At 33.3% G+C, this 17,018-nt stretch overlaps 1 protein-coding gene and 3 long non-coding RNA genes across 4 annotated transcripts; 3 read left to right on the plus strand and 1 right to left on the minus strand.

Annotated features, from left to right (window-relative positions):
- Positions 1-2,914: 2,914 nt before the first annotated feature.
- LOC114726291 (uncharacterized) lies at positions 2,915-4,432 on the minus strand. The gene is made up of 3 exons (XR_003738490.1): positions 4,295-4,432; positions 3,421-3,492; positions 2,915-3,003 (listed from the first exon to the last, which is right to left on the minus strand). It is a non-coding gene; the product is annotated as an uncharacterized LOC114726291 (long non-coding RNA).
- A 224-nt stretch (positions 4,433-4,656) lies between these two features.
- Positions 4,657-5,190, plus strand: LOC114726296 (TMV resistance protein N-like). The gene has a single exon (XM_028912876.1). It carries the CDS (start codon positions 4,657-4,659, stop codon positions 5,188-5,190), a length of 534 nt encoding a protein of 177 aa, XP_028768709.1.
- A 737-nt stretch (positions 5,191-5,927) lies between these two features.
- On the plus strand, positions 5,928-8,333 carry LOC114726293 (uncharacterized). The gene is made up of 2 exons (XR_003738492.1): positions 5,928-6,872; positions 8,286-8,333. It is a non-coding gene; the product is annotated as an uncharacterized LOC114726293 (long non-coding RNA).
- A 7,183-nt stretch (positions 8,334-15,516) lies between these two features.
- LOC114726292 (uncharacterized) lies at positions 15,517-15,954 on the plus strand. Its single transcript, XR_003738491.1, has 2 exons — positions 15,517-15,753; positions 15,906-15,954. It is a non-coding gene; the product is annotated as an uncharacterized LOC114726292 (long non-coding RNA).
- Positions 15,955-17,018: the final 1,064 nt, after the last annotated feature.

Below are 17,018 nucleotides of genomic sequence, written 5' to 3' on the forward strand. Positions count from 1 at the left end.
ATATTAAATGTTTTATGAAATGGCACTCTAGCTAATACATATGACTACCAAGGCTATTTTAGAAAACACAACAATATTTATTACAAATAACTAACTTAACTAATTTTTTTAATCTACTCAAATTAGTCAACTACTTTTTCAATTAAAGACCGAAGGTAATACAAATTTGTGATGATTAGAGTTAAAAAAAGTATTTACTGTTGAATTTGCAAGTCATAAATAAAAAAGATCACCACAAATCACAGAACAAGAAAGGGAATTTTTGTTTTGATGGGATTTATAACTCTACGATTTTATATTCTTCTTAATTTCAAACAAAACCTCCTTTTGCTAAAAGTAACTCTCTAGCATTTGAACAAAAACCTTCAGCGGCGGAAAAGCAACAGATATGTAAACAGAGTCATCGGCGGGTGGATGCTAAGGTCACAAGCATCAAGGTTATTCCGTTATTGTTACCATTATATGCCAATGAAGGCAACGAATCTGGGGTTTATTGAGCATTATCAATGTTACTATTATTATTGTTATCATGGGAATCGTTGCTGGAATCAAGTTTTTCTTTCCCGCCACCAAATCAATCCTTCGCTAATTCCCAAAACCCCACTCTCTTAAGCATACACGCATTTCTCTGTTATGTGTGATGAGTACAAGTTTAAAGAAAAAGTTTAATCCCAAAATGCACGTTGACATCCCAACAGCTTCACTTCACAACTCTTTACTCGGCTTTCTACTGGTAAGCCTCTTCGTTGTCATAACCCTTCGTAAGCAGCTCTTTCCCGTTGGTCTATTATCAATAAAAACACTAATGTGAAGAGTGTAAATCTAAAAAAATAGCTCAATCCCAGAATAAAGAAGGAGAGCTTTTTGAGCCTATAAATTCCAGACTCTTCAACATAGGACTCGTAACATTATAAATAGGCTGGTTACGTGGTGGGCTGTGTGGTCACTTGACATTTCTGTGCCAAACTTCCTCAAGAAAGTCTTCATAACTCTTACATTTTAGTTTTTAGAGAAAATTTGATGAGACAATTTAATATAAAAAATTGAGTTCTGCCCGTTACACTGACAACTTAACAACCGCCCAACACTTGTCATTTTTCTTTGGGTCAACAAAAAAGAAAACATGATGGATTATATAATATCCGCATTCCACAGGCTAGGTCTGTCCCAGTTGACTCCATGTCAACGAATAGTATCAAAAACACGGATTCAGTTATAATACAGAACCTTCCTGTAGTCTCTAGCAGTGGTGGGGGTTCAAATCTTAGGAACTATCTATGACTTTACTTTCTTCAGTTTACTTCTGCAGATAGTTTAATTTTGTTGCATTGGATCCGGATCTTCTCAGCAGCCATTTTCTCTTTTTCTCTCGGAAGCTTAATATCCTACCCGTCCAGTTGATCTAACAGCCTGCAAAGAGACACCTCATGAAGCTTTTTAGAATCGCATATGAACCATCCATCTTGATATAATCCTGGCCGTTCATTTAATTGCATATTCTGCCAAATCGCTTCAGAGTTCAGAGTGCCATTTTCTGTCGAAGTTCCACCCCCCGGGCAATGCAGACAGGAAGCTCCGTCGTCTCGTAACCTATCATTGGAAAATATGAGAGAATCTCCATAGCTTTGCTGAAAGTAGTTTATTCAGGTATCTACATTACACCTCTTTGCTGAAAGCTTAATATCCTACCCGTCCAGTTGATCTAACAGCCTGCAAAGAGACACCTCATGAAGCTTTTTAGAATCGCATATGAACCATCCATCTTGATATAATCCTGGCCGTTCATTTAATTGCATATTCTGCCAAATCGCTTCAGAGTTCAGAGTGCCATTTTCTGTCGAAGTTCCACCCCCCGGGCAATGCAGACAGGAAGCTCCGTCGTCTCGTAACCTATCATTGGAAAATATGAGAGAATCTCCATAGCTTTGCTGAAAGTAGTTTATTCAGGTATCTACATTACACCTCTTCCTCCATATCTTCGCTCTTCTTTTCCATCCCTTTCTTTCTCATTCTTGACTGTTGAATGGCCAAGTAAGCAGAGGTTCTTTCCAGAAACTTAGCAAGCATTTAAATTAGAACCTTTTGTCTGCTACTGTTAAAATCTAAGATGACCTGTGCTGCTATGGGCGTATAAGCTAAGCAATTGTGCTAAGATTCTTTAAAGCATAATTTTTTTTCTAATTTTCACATTGAGTTTCTTTTTGGTTTGCATCATGTGATAATTTCATGGAATTATTATATTCTTCATGTATTTCCCCCCATGATAAGCAATGTTGATTTTGTATTGAGAAACATATATTCTAAACGAAGTTTGCAAAATTTCAATGAAGTCGATGGGTTGAAGTTATATGGCTGGATTAGCATTATTTCATTGCTTTATTTTGTTTCCCGTGGATACTTTTATATTTATTGAATCAAGTTATTTGGCACTTTATTAGATATCTTCCATGTCTTTCATGATTGTTTTGGAGGATGGAGAGAAGATGTACAGTGTCCAATTAAAAGCATGATAGCAGGGATGGAATGAGATTTATCTTGCTGATAAATAGCACTGTACAACCTGATTTAACAAAAAAGGTTCAGCTTATGAGAACCCAGAGTTTAAATCTATTTGAGAACAATAAGATGCCTATAAAGTAACAAGTAAAGTGACTACATGTATTTTTCAAACTCCTTGCTACAAATTTTGGTACAATTGTTTAGAAGAAGAATCAACTATCTTAAAACCAAATTTACAGCATTACATGAAACATTTCTCGAGCGCAAATTACATATATACAAGACAGCCTTGTTATATCAAACATATTGCATTACAACTTTTTTATGACCCTACAATAACATCTAAGCTGCTCTTTAATTTCTTCCTTCTTGTTAGGCGAAGGTGCATCTTCCATAACAACTACAACAATGTCTAATCAATTCCTAGCAGGTGAAGGTCCAGAAAGTCCATCTTTTATAGCCTCAACAATATTTAGTCAACATGAGAGATAATGTAGCTACCACCTGCAATAACAATGCAAATTCCAACACGTCAGTTATTCAATCCACCAAGTTATATTTTGCATGACATGACAGCAACTTGTATCTTCTTCCATAGAACAACAAATTCTGTTTTGTTCATTATGACAGCTAGTTCAATATGTATCAAATTCTATTTCATTAAATACGGAAGAGAAAGTTATGTTTTGTTCAATTGGTCATTTCCAAAGGTAGCTTTTGCAGCAAACTTGGTCTCGTTATTTGTTTAGGAGATGTGTATATCATTATTATTTGGAATCAATCTATCTATACTTCTGTAACTTTTTCCAGTGGCGATATCATAAAAGCTCTGATGGGGGAACACTTTATGGTCTAAAAATAGATTTACACAGCAACTCTAAGAACTTAAAAAAGCAATAAGCAATAAAACTTCAAACTCACTCCTCTCCAACATTTGTGAGTATGTTGAACTGGTTTGCAATTCCTAGTCTTTTCGATCATATCTTTAAATGGCTGCATAAATAAGAACAGAAGGTATTGAAGTTGCACAAAATTTGTGCAAGACGAAATCGTGGATGGATGCTTATTGTTATCTGTTGATTACATTCACTACCACTAATATATTGACTCTAACTGACTGTACATAGAAAACTGGAGAAAATCATGATGCGCCAACTAACAACTCAACTAAAAGGTCAGAATATTGTCGCATTTGATTTTGTTGAAAAACAGAGAAATCATGGGACTGCTAATACCATGAATTTCGAGAGATACAAACAAAACTAGAAGACCTCCTTTCACCAAAATGATAGAAGAAAAATGGATAAGTCACCAACATAATTTTTCCATCTAAACTAAAAGTGGCAACTTTGCCCATCTTAAGTGGCAATTTTGCTCAACTTTGCCATATAAATTCAACCGATCGACTTCATTGAAATTTTCCAAACTTCGTTTAGAATGTATGTTCCTCAATACAAAACCAACATTGCTTGTCATGGGGGAAATAAATGAAGAATATAATAATTCCATGAAATTATCATATGATGCAAACCAAAAAGAAACTCAATGTGAAAATTAGAACAAAAATTATGCTTTAAAGAATCTTAGCACAATTGCTTAGCTTATACGCCCATAACAGCACAGGTCATCTTAGATTTTAACAGTAGCAGACAAAAGGTTCTAATTTAAATGCAATAACCTTGTTAATTTTCTGGAAAGAATCTCTGCTTACTTGGACATTCAACCGTCAAGAATGAGGAAGAGAGGGATGGAAAAGAAGAGCGAAGATATGGAGGAAAAGGTGTAATGTAGATACCTGAAGAAACTACTTTCAGCCGGATTCTCTCATATTTTCCAACGATGGGTTACGAGAGGACGGAGCTTCCTGTCTGCATTGCCCCACGCGTGTACTTAGACGGAAAATGGCCTTTTCAGCTCTTAACCAATTTGGCAAAATGTGCAATTAAATGAACGGCCAGGATTACATCAAGATGGATGATTCAGATGCGATTCTAAAAAGCTTCATGAGGTGTCTCTTTGCAGGCTGTTAGATCAACTGGACGGGTAGGATATTAAGCTTCTGAGAGAAAAGGAGGAAATGGCCGCCGAGAAGATCTGGATCCAGTTTCTGGGGAGGAAACTCATTGTTTCCCGTGTGGAATTTCTGCCTCTCCAACTATGGTTTCTTCTTCTCCTTCTCCTTCTTTTCCTTCTTTTTTACATGATTCTCAAATAAAACACGATGTTCAGGCCGAAGAAAAAAAACACGATCTGTTCATCAGTTTCAGGGGCAAGGACACTGGACGCTGTTTTGTGCCCCATCTGCGAAAGGAACTACTTCAGAAGAAAATCAAACCCTATGTAGATGAGGACCTGAAGAGAGGAGCAAAAATATCTTCTTCGCTTCGGAGAGCAATTCAAGAATCGCAAATTTCAGTCGTCATATTCTCAAAAAGCTATGCCTCTTCAGCTTGGTGCTTGAATGAGCTTGAACAAATAATCGAGTGCAAGAATGTGAACAAACAGATTGTTTTACCCGTTTTCTACGACATAGATCCCTCAAGTGTGCGGCATCAAAGAGGCGCTTATGAAGAGGCATTTGCTCGTCATGAATTGAAGTTTAAAGGAAACGACTTGAAGGTGCAAAATTGGAAATCAGCCTTGAAGAATGCTGCTGACCTAGCTGGCTATGTTTCATCCCATTTCAAGTAAGCCAGCTTTCGAAAACTACATTGTTTGTTAAACATTAACTTCTAACATTTGATATATCCGTGTGTGTGTGTGTGTGGGAGGCTTACCTAATCTAGACCTTGAAAAAACATTTGTCTTTGTTTCGTAGAAACTAAGCATGATTTGCATCAGAATGTTTAGCTGGTTATTTTCTAATGATATTGCAACAGTTTCCTTCTGAATCCTAAAAGTTCCAACAGGTTGTCCATGAAAGGGTAAAAAATTTGCTGGAGGTTACATCAAAATTTAATGCAACGATGCTGATTGCGGTACCATTGATATCACGAATGAAGATTAAAAATGTGACGTCATTTTACCTTGTGACATCATTTTACCTTAAGTATGAACTATTAAGTCCACAAATGGTTCGGATTAGGAGTCACTGAATTGTAGTAAGCATATAATTGTAACACTTGTTGATCAGTCAATTTATTCCATCTTCTCGTTCTGATGCTTCTTTTTTCCTCCTTTGATGTAGTAATGACTCCGAGCTCATCGATAAAATCGTCAAAGATGTTTCGTTAAGATTGAATGTTATCCATCCTTGTCCTCGTGAATCAAAAGGCCTTGTTGGATTGCGCCCAGAAAAAAAAAAAGGCCTTGTTGGAATTGATCAACATGTTGCACGTGTTAGATCATTTTTGGAAATGGAGTCAAAAGAAGTTCAAATCCTTGGAATTTATGGTAGGAGTGGCATGGGTAAAACAGCCATTGCACAAGTTGCATATGACGAATTCTCTTCCCACTATGAAGGCCGTTGCTTTTTACACAATGTCAGAGAAGAATCCGAAAAGCATGGGCTGGAATATTTAAGTGACAAACTTATTTCTAAACTGCAGGAGGAAAAATCCATTCCTGTTCAAGAAATGCCTAATAGTAAAAGAAGATTTTTTGTGGTGCTTGATGATGTGGGTACTCGAGAACAATTAAAGCATCTGGTTACGAAGGGAATTTGTGGGGGACCTGGTAGTAGAGTCATTGTAACAAGCAAAAAGAAGCAAGAGCTAGCTGCTACAGGGAGACTACTTCATGACATGTATGAGGTCAAGGAATTGCACTTTGAAGAATCCCTCAAGCTTTTCAGCTTAAATGCCTTCAAAAAGAGGCATCCTGATAGGGAATATGAAGAACTTTCAAAAAGACTAGTTGCTTATGCCAAGGGCCTTCCTCTAGCTTTGAAAGTTCTGGGTTTGTGTCTTTGTTCTAGAGACATAGAAGCATGGGACAATACATTGAGAAAACTTGAGAAGCATGCCCCTCCTCGAATTCGAGATGTGTTGAAAATGAGTTATGATGGATTAGAGGGTGTACAAAGGCAGATATTTCTTGGCATCACTTTCTTTTAGACGAAAACGTAAAGATCAAATCATGAGCCTTAATGATGCCAATGGCATTTTTGGTACTAGTGGAATAAAAGAACTTCTAAATAAAGCTCTTATATTCGTTTCAAAGGACAATATAATACGAATGCCTCATTTGATTGAAGAAATGGGTTGGGAAATTGTTTGCCAAGAATGGGAAAAAAACTGAACAATGTCAGTTCTGGATGGACCTTCTGGTACGGTATGATCTGGTGCGTTCTGTACGCCCAGCAATGTTGTTTGGAACGAAATACTAGGACCGCTGAAATCTTTGAAAGCTGATCATACCATTCAAGCTCTCAGGTATAGCAGATTTCTGCCCATACAGTCTCTATTCCTACTGATTATGATGCTACTGACCATTACCTTCATTGGGAGGTCTGTGCTGATTTATTTGTTTTATGCATAGCTTTTAGAAAGAATCTAGATCCCGTTGGTGCGAAGCATTGAAAACAAGGGATGAGGATTAGGATTGTGATTGAGAAAATATGTTAAAAGAGTGATCGCTTGTTAAATGGAGCAATCCCATATATGTGGAACTGGGCAATACCATAGGGAGAGATGATATTCCTCAATCCTACTTACATAGGGTTGTCCAATCCCACGTAACATGCAAGCTTTCATTCTATGTACTCTTCTAACATATCTTTCAACCCCAATCACAATCCTTACCTCTCATTCTCAACGCTTCCTACAAAAGGGACCTAAAAGTAATGTTTAATCAGTCAGTTGACTTGTCCAACCGTGATCCTGCAGACTTCTCAGTTCAATGTTTGTCTTGTTTTTTTAATAACACTGCTTGTTACTGAAATTTGAGATGGTAGTTCTTATCATAGATGCTCCTTACGGAGAGGGTATAGTTAGTTTTGTTGTTTGGAAAAAGATTGATTGCAAAGCTGATAGGCGTTTTCTTTGTCCTCTGATCCGTTGACATCTAAATCTCACAACAGAAAAATAAACCAATAAAATTAACATGTGATGCAATCCATTCACGCTTATTTATGGCACTGAGCTTTCATTTTATAATATATGGGTTTCCAAACTCTAACATAACTCAACATTAACAAACTTAGGATGGATAAGTGATTGCTTTTTTTTTTTTAAATTTAAGATCTTATTGTTTATGCTGTGAAACTTGATTTGTTAATAGTGGAGGAAGCATAAAAATTGTTTCTTGACTGGGAATAGGAAACTAACGTTATCAAGCATCTAGGTTGAAACTCCGAGGGCAAACAAGGATAATTTTGTGCTGATAAAACATTGGCATTGAGTTTATTAAAGTATGGCTTGATGGAAAAGATTTATTCCTGTTTGCTAATATTTCTCCTTGTTCTCCATTGATGTATTATTTTCTTGTCATTATATTTGTTTTGCATGCGGAAAAAAAAAATTGTGCAGCGGTGATGAGTTGGCAAAATTTGTTTTTAAACTTAATGTTTTTGAGTTGCAAGTCTCTCAGAATCAGTTTTGGACTGGACAAGGGAAGTAGACTCAGATTTGTCGAATCAGAATAATACCCAAGGATTTTCATTGCTTAAAGTTTAACAACAAACACTGCTATAAAATGGTGACTTCTGGACATTGCTAAAAACTGCACGGTTTAACATATGCATTGCTATATATTGTTGCTGTTCTTGATATACTTTCAAGTTTACTATTAATTGCTCTAACCTGAAAAAAGAAAGTATGTTGACAAGAATGAAAATTAATTTGCAGATGTAGATGGTCTCTATCCAGTGAGACAAAGAAATTGCCATCTTCCCCCAAAAAATAAAAAATAAAAATTGTCAACTGTCCTCCTAAGCTTCAGAAGAAGTGTCTGACAATGTGTGCAGTGTTGGTGCATCCAGAAGAAATAGCCTAAAAAACAGTCCAATGTTTATTTTAGTTTCTTGTATGGACCGAAAGATATGTAATTTGTGGGTATTGTATCATTTAATATGTGAGAGCTGAATTATGTGTATGTAATGCAGTATTTGTAAAAGTGGTTTGGAAATGGATAAAAGGTTATAGGTTTTTCCACAATGTCTCTTTTTATATTTCTTTTCAATCATTACCTCAAGTATTGTTTACAACAATAAAATTATGGTAGATGAGAAGAAGTTTTTATACCAGCAAGATATAGTCCTTGGATACAGGTTTTAACAGTGAAAAAAAATACTCCAAGAGTACAAGTTTTTATAACAGCAAACAGCATATCATAAATTGGCTATGCTCCCAGAACAAAATTAATCTATTTAATTAGAAGAGAAAAGTATACCGGTGCCAAATTAAAAATCAAGAAAAATTATAGTTACTTACAAAATGATTTTTCCTAAAGAAAAATACTTGATTTAGTTGAAAATTCAATTTGATTTTAAATATAAGATTTTAGTCTATTTTGTTTTCAAGATTTATCTATTTTTTCCTCAAGTAATATGATGATTACATATATTAAGGAGTTGCTATACTATCAAGAAGCAATTCAAATGCACTTGATTAATAAGGATATTTTATGAAGATAATATTTATCTATTACAAATAACTAATTGGATTAATTTTTTAATATTTGCAAATTAGTTATCTAACTCTTGTAGTTTTTAAAGTTTAATTGAAAAACTGAGTAATTTTGAGACAACAACAAAATAAATGTTATATTTTTTTTCATCACTGTTTTGAGTAATGCGGTTGTCTAAAATATTGTTAAAGAAGTAGGCATTAAATATGATAAAGAATTAAAATTAAACTTTTGTGTTAAATTTTTTTTAATGAACATGTGTTTAAATTTTTTTATCAACATGTGAAAGAAATAATTATTTTTAAAATGTATAAAACCTTCGGCAAAAAAAAATCTATAAAAACATTTATCAAAATTAAAAATTATATTACACAAAGCGCTCCTTTGTATTCTATAATGTATACGAAATATTTACTGTTTTATTCCTTTCTTGTTTTTTCTTTTGCTAAAACAAGTCAACTTTATCAATTTTTTTGAAAAAAAACACAAACACTAATAGCCAAGGCCACAAGCAAAACAAAGACTCAAACGCGCAATACAATCTACAAACACAAAGAAAACAAATAACATAACCAGAAAATAAAATCAAATAACTAACATGACGGCAAACAAATACTGTTTTGCTTTACAAAACATTAACCCTTTTTTTTTTTAAAAGAAATATCATGCAAATATTGGGTCTTCAAGATTTAAAAACATAGGGCCTGTTTGTTTCGTTCTGCATTTTTTTTTTAAATCCTCAGAACAATTTTTTAAAGTTGTTTCTTAGGACAAATTTTGGAAAAAACATAAAAATTGTTTGGATAGCAATTTTGAAAAATCAAATTTAAAAAAAAAAAATCGTACTTAGCAGGCAGTAATTGTCTTTGGTAGTAATATGTAGCTGGTAGTATGTGAGAAGAGAAGAATATTTCTTCAATTTTTTAAAACAAAAAATAAAAAAAAAACAAAAACAAGAAAGCACGAAAAAAATGTTTTAGTTTTTTAGTTTTTAGAAATATGTTACTGTTTTTTTTTTGTTTTTTTAAAACAATCAACTAAAACACATTATCAAAAAAAAATTGTTTTTCTGTTTTTGAAAACACAAAATTATTCCAGACTCTTAGGTTGTTATAATTTTTACTTTTAAAAGGCTAAAGTATAAAGGGAAAAAAAAATCCCTTATAAAGAACTTCCAATAATGTGAAATCTCAATTCCAGCACCTAACATTTAAAAATAATTAAGAAAAAAGTGAGGCCTAAACCGGCATTTTGAAAATACTTTGAAATTACCTATATGCCTTTTTATGACATAAGAAAAGTTATAAAACTTATTATTTCTAGTTTAATACTTGTCATTATTAATTAAACACTTAACGTTTCTAGTTCAAAACTTTGTTGATTAACTAACTAAAATAATGCAGGATAAAAAAAATTTATAAAACTTGTAATTTCTAATTTAATACTTATCATTATCAGTTGAGCCCTTGTAATTTTCAATTCTATTAATGTCATTGATATCATATAAAGGCATGTGGCTAATAGCACAATATTTTCAAAATGTCAATTCAACCCTCATTTCCTTTTTTGTCATTTTCAGGTGCTAGGTACTTAAACTAAAATTTCATATACTTAGGATTCTTTGTAAGGAATTTTCCCAAGTGTAAATTTGCCAATCTTAAATTTTCATCAAATTTCATTTTACTTTTTAACTTTATAAAGTATATTTTTTGTACTTTATTATTAACTCTTATTAGTACAAAATAAGATTCTAATAGCCACCTCTTTAGTCGCGGCCAGCTGGGGGATCGTGGTGAGTCTCCAGTGAGGAGCTGAGGTTTTCAAATTAAAACCTCATATATTTACACCTCTTTACTTGTCGTTTTCGCTTCTTCATTCTTACCATCCAGATGGATTAGAAAGTCAAGTAAAAAACTAAATTCTATCTAGGACTGCACATGGACAGGACAGAACAGAACAAGACCCTTACCTGATACCTAGTCCGAAAAATAAACAGGCTGCAAAATCCAGCCCGTTACTCGGTTCTGTCCATAAAAAGCCCTATTAATTTTGGGTTAGGCAAATGCAGACAGGGCAGGCGGGCTTCCATGCTCAATAAATCAATATACTATATTAATTAACTAATTATTTATGTCTATCTAAATAATCTAATGTAACTTTATATTAAAATAGCAATTTGGCCTTAGTTTTGTTATTACTAATTAATATATTATGAAATTGTTTTTTGTAATAGCCAGGAGTGGGCTTTGACAAAAAAAATGTTGTTTGTATATTTTATTAAACTTAATTATTTTTCTAGTTTCTAACTCTCAAAATCATTCAAAAATAAATAAGTATAATAAACACTGAATATTAATGTAATAATGCGTTTGATTCAGAAAATAAATATGAGGCAAATAAAATATATATGAATAAAATTATATATATTTTTGTGGGCATAGCCAAATGGACATGGCAGCATATTGTACCCGATACCCAGCCCAACCCAACAATTTACCCAGTCCGAACATACCCAACAAAGAACACTCCTGGTACTATCTTCAAAGTATAAGAAAAATCAAACATCAAAACTCAACTTTTCTCATCAACTTTCACTTCTTTAAAAAAGAGAAATTCTTAGTGCACCACGTCATTTGTGCTCCAACAAATAAAAATATGACATCTCAGACCATTTTAATCCCATGAGTCAAGATTTTTATCTCCAATTTGATTATTTAAAAAAATAATAAAAAATTCCTAGGGTTTGTAATCATGGCCGTTGCCTCCTCCATGTTCTCTCTTCCTCCCTTTGCCATTGCTGACTGGACTCCCTCCATCCCAGCAACTAGAAAGATTAAAGCAAGAATCAAGAAGAGCTAGAAGAAGTTTTAAAATCCGTAATACTTCCGGTCTCCCTTCCAGATCTAGGATTTTCAAAAACTCCGATGACGAAACGGAGGAAGAGAGAATGGGGAGGTGGTTGCGAGGATTACCAAACCCTATGAATTTTTTATAATTTTTTAAATAATTAAAATTGAAAAAAAAAGTGACATATAGGGTCAAGATGGTCCAAGATGTTATGTTTTCATTTGTTGAAGCACAGATGACGGGGTGCATTTGAGAATTCCTCCTTGTAAAAGCGAAGGTGGGACTCCGGTTCGAACCCTGACGTGAAAGTAGCTCCAATGCGTCGCTCCTCAGTAAAATGAGGGTCGGATCGTCAATTCATCTGCTCACTACCTACGCAATAACTGATCCTCGAGATTCAGGCAATGTTTTAAGAACCGGACCGGACCGGACGGTCGAACCGGTTGAACCGTGACCCGGACTCGTTAACGGCTCGGTTTGGACCAAAAAACCGTTTATATAGATGAGCCGGATTGGACCGGAGTTGAGCCGTTATTAAGCCGGAAACCGGAGTTGGACCGGAAACCGGAACGGTTTTCAGAAAACCGGACGGTTTTTTAGCCTGACTAAAAAAATACTAAAAATTTAAAAAAAATAGAAGAAAAATAAAAAAATTGATCCCCTTAAATATCCTAATATATTTTTAGACTATTTATAACCATAGAGTATTATTTCATTGAAAATTTCATATATTGTGGTGTTAAAATCGTAAGTCGCTAGTCTTTTTGTTTTGATATTTGGTCTATCGTTTAAAAAAATATTTTGATTTGAATGAATTGATAATTTGTAATATCATTAAATATTTTAAACATACATAAATTTAAATATATAAGGTTTTAGTCCATTTTCAATGATTTCATTATAATTTTAGATTATTTAAATGCATTTCTAAATTATTTAATAATTTGATATTTTTCATATATACTAATTATATGTATATAATATTGTTTTAAATTAATTATTGCATCACCGGTCTGACCAAACGGTCCGACCGATCCGACCGATTGAATCATGACCCGTTGATTTTTCCGGTTCGACTTCCGGTCCGACTTTTAAAACATTGGATTCAGGGATGCCAGCACTATCTTGTGATTTTTCTCTTTTGGTCCCCACTCAAATAAAATAAAAATAAAACACGGAATGACTTCAAGACCGTGTCTATCACTTTTTTGAATACTTAATTTTGTATTTAATGGGTAAAGCGATTTTCCATTAATTAAGGAGCGAAAATTTCGGGGCTAACATTAAAAATCTCACGACAAATGTTTCCACGGTACTTTCCAAATGATTGAGATTTAATGTATTAATCTTCATTACTTTGATATTAAACGGTTGAGATTTAACATCCTATAAAAATATTATTTTAATATTAACTAAACAAATATAATGCACATAAATAAATTTAAGTTATTAAAATTTGATACAAATTTGATCTGAGTATCTTTATGTTTTGATTAAAATATTACACATATTTATCATGTTTGCAAATTAATTTCTAACCCCTCAAATATATATGTGCTATTTAATTCAATAATGAGCTTATACTCATGAGAGACAAATAACCAAATTACGTTGATAAAAAAAAACAGTTAAAATTAGTTGAGGACAATTAATGTGTAAAAAGTATAATGTTTTTTCTAACAATGCTCCCATTAATAAGGAGAGAGAGTATGAAAGAGAACAATTAAATTATTAAAAGAAAGAGAAGTGGGACGGAGAGAGAGTATGAGTTGGAAACAAAATAAATAGGGGTAAAATAGGAAATCAATACAAAAAAATAGAGACAATTTTTAAGTGTCTCTTAAATATGGGAACATGTCATAAACATTAAATGTTTCTTATAATAAGGAACAGATAGAGTAATATATTAAATCTCGAATGCTGATCCAATGACAGAGATAGTAAGTGAAGAAAAAATAGGGGAAAAAAAATCAAGTAAGAACTAAGAAGGGAACCTCTCCATTTTATTACCTTCTACTTCCCTCCCCTTCTTTATTCTTACTAGTAGGTCAACATTAAATGATTGAGATTTAATATCTTATAAAAATATTATTTTAGTATCAACTAACAAATAATGTATACAAATCATTGGCAAAAAAAATGTATATTAAATAAATTTAAATTATTAAAACTTGATCTGAATAATTTTACATTTTTATTAAAATACATTGAGAAAACTTGAGAAGCATCCCCGTCCTCAAATTCAAGATGTGTTGAAAATAAGTTATGATGGATTAGATGTTGGACAAAGGAAGATATTTCTTGACATCACTTGCTTTTTTGAACGAAAACGTAAAGAGCAAGTCATGAGCCTATATGATGCCAATGACATTTTTGGTGCTTGTGGAATGAAAGGACTTCTAAATAGAGCTCTCATATCCTTTTCAAATGACAATATGACACGAACGCCTGACATGATTCAAGAAATGGGGGGGGAAAAAAAATACTGGACAAAGTTGGCGCTGGGAGAAACTTGTGCCACAGTACGATCTGGTGTGCAGCATAGACCCCGCAGTCTTGCTTGGAAAGGAATATAGGCAGATGGTGATGGGGGATTGATAGGAATGGTGTTTGAGCATCACCTATTGATGTTTGGTGGGATGGTGCTGAAGGGTGGCCAGCAGGATGTGATAAGTAGTGTATCTGTTGCAATTTTTGTTAAAAACCTTTTCAATCTGATTTCACACTTGCTCTGCAATTTTGATTTTGTATGTGCTGAGAAAGATGACTTCAATTTGATGCCTGATCTTCTTGGTAACTTCAAAATGTTAAACTGTGGATGTAGGTTTACAAGCCAGTTAAGTGTGGATCGCACTCTTTCGCCTGTAAAGCTGATCATACCATTAAAACTCTCAGGTATAGCAGATCTCCGGCCATATAGTCTCTATTCTTACTGATTATGAAGCTACTGACCATTACCTTGATTGGGAGGCATGTGCTGATTTGTTTTTGTTTTACACATAGCTTTTAGAAAGAATCTAAAAGTAAAATGTTTAATCCATCATTTGAGCTGTCCAGCTGCGATCCTGCAGCCTTCTCAATTCAATGTCTGGTCTGATTTTTTGATAACTCTGCGTGTTACTGAATTTGGAGATAGTAATCCTTATTATAGATGCTGCCTTTAAGGAGAAGGCACAGCTTGTTTTATTGTTTTGAAAAAGATTGACTGCAAAGCTGATAAGCGTTCTTGGATGTCTTGGTCCTCTGATCCTTTGACATCTAAATCTCACAACAGAAAAAAATAAACCAATAAAACTGACATATGATGTAATCCATTCACGGTTATGGCCTCGAGTTTTCATTTTATAATATACGGGTTCCAATCTCCAGCATAACTGAGCATTAACAAACTTAAGCTGGGTTAGTGATTATGTGTTTTTCTTTTCAATTATTTAGGATCTTATTATATGCACTATGAAACTTGATTTGTTGAAAGTGGAGGAAGCATAAAATTTGTTTCTTGACCGGGAAAGGTTGAAACTGTGAGGCCAAACAAGGAGAATTTTGTGCCAATAAAATATTAGTTCATTAGAATATGACTCGATGGAATAGATTTATTCCTATTTGCTAATATTTCTCCTTGTTCTCTCTTGATGTACTATTTTCTCGTCATTAAATTTGTTTTGTATAAAAAAAGTTGTTCAGTGGCGATGAGTTGACAAAATTAGTTTTCAAGCTTAATGTGTTTTGAGCTGCAGGTCCCTCAGAATCAGTGGCAATGAGTAGACTCAGATTTGTCAAATGAGAATAATAACCAAGGATTTTCCTTGCTGAAAGTTTAATAAACACGGTTATAAAATGGTAACTTCTGGACATTGCTAAAAACTGCACAGTTTAACATATGCATTGTTATATATTGTTGCTGTTGTGGATATACTTTCAAGTTTACTATTAATTGCTCTAACTTGAAAAAAGAAAGGTATGTTGACAAGGATGGAAATGTTAATTTGCAGGTGTTGATGCTTTCTATCCTGTGAAACAAAGCAATTGCCATCTTTCCACAAAAAAAAAAAGGTTGTCAACTGCACTCCTAAGCTCCAAAAGAAGTGTGGAACTAGCTGTGCCGTTTTGGTGCATCCAGAAGAAATAGCCACCAAAAGAGTTCGATGTTTGTTTTAGTTTCTTGCATGAATCAAAAGATATGTAAGTTGCGAGGATTGTATCATTTAATATGTGAGAGCTGAATTTATGTATAAGCAATGCCATACTTGTAAATAGTAATATTGAAATGGATGAAAGGTCATAGTTTTTCCACAACGTCTCATTACTTTTTTTCCAGTCAGTAATTATTGTTTACATCGAGATATGTAGCTTCAAATGATGGGAACTCAGCGCCCCAAATGCGAATATCCTAAAAACAACAAGATTATTATAGATGAATATGAGTTCTTATGAAGGCACAAAAAAAAAAAACCTCCATAGAAAAATACTTTAATTTTGTTTTGTTGACACTGTTAGTTTTTGTACAATGTCTAGCGGAACTGGTAAAGTAAAGTTATAAAATTGACTATACTAGCAAAAGAAAATTAATCTATTTAATTAAAAGAGAAGAATACATGGGAATCAAGCTAAAATTAAGGAAAAATATAGATAATTACAAAAATGATTTTCCCAAAAAAAATATTTAAATTTTAATTGAAAAATTGAGTAACTTTTGAGAAAACAACAAATGAATATGTCATACTTTTTATGTAACTGCTTTGGGTAATGCGTTTGTCTAAAATATTATTAAATAAGTAGATATCAAATATGATAAAGAATTAGAATTAAAATATGTGTTAAATTTTCTTTTATGAACGTGTTTAAATGTTTTTATCAGCATATGAAAGAAATAATTATTTTGAAAATCAATAAAAATTATCTATATTTTTCCGTTGCACGAATACATTCCTCAGTTTTCGTGTTTAAATGTTTTTATCAGCATATGAGGAAGTTAGTTTCTCCCTTTCTCCATTGTACGAATACATTCCTTAGTTTTCAAAAACAATCAGGACATTTCAGTCTTTACACCAAAAGTGCAAATTCCAGATTAGTACTTCATACCCATTTGGTCATTTTATTTATTT

This window comes from Neltuma alba, unplaced genomic scaffold (assembly GCF_004799145.2).
Source record: "Neltuma alba isolate B1F8T4 unplaced genomic scaffold, ASM479914v2 tig00012361_pilon, whole genome shotgun sequence".
Classification (NCBI taxonomy): domain Eukaryota; kingdom Viridiplantae; phylum Streptophyta; class Magnoliopsida; order Fabales; family Fabaceae; genus Neltuma; species Neltuma alba.

Coding starts and splice junctions, on each gene's coding strand:
- LOC114726296 (XM_028912876.1), top strand. CDS start 4,657: ATGGTTTCTTCTTCTCCTTCTCCTTCTTTTCCTTCTTTTTTACATGAT.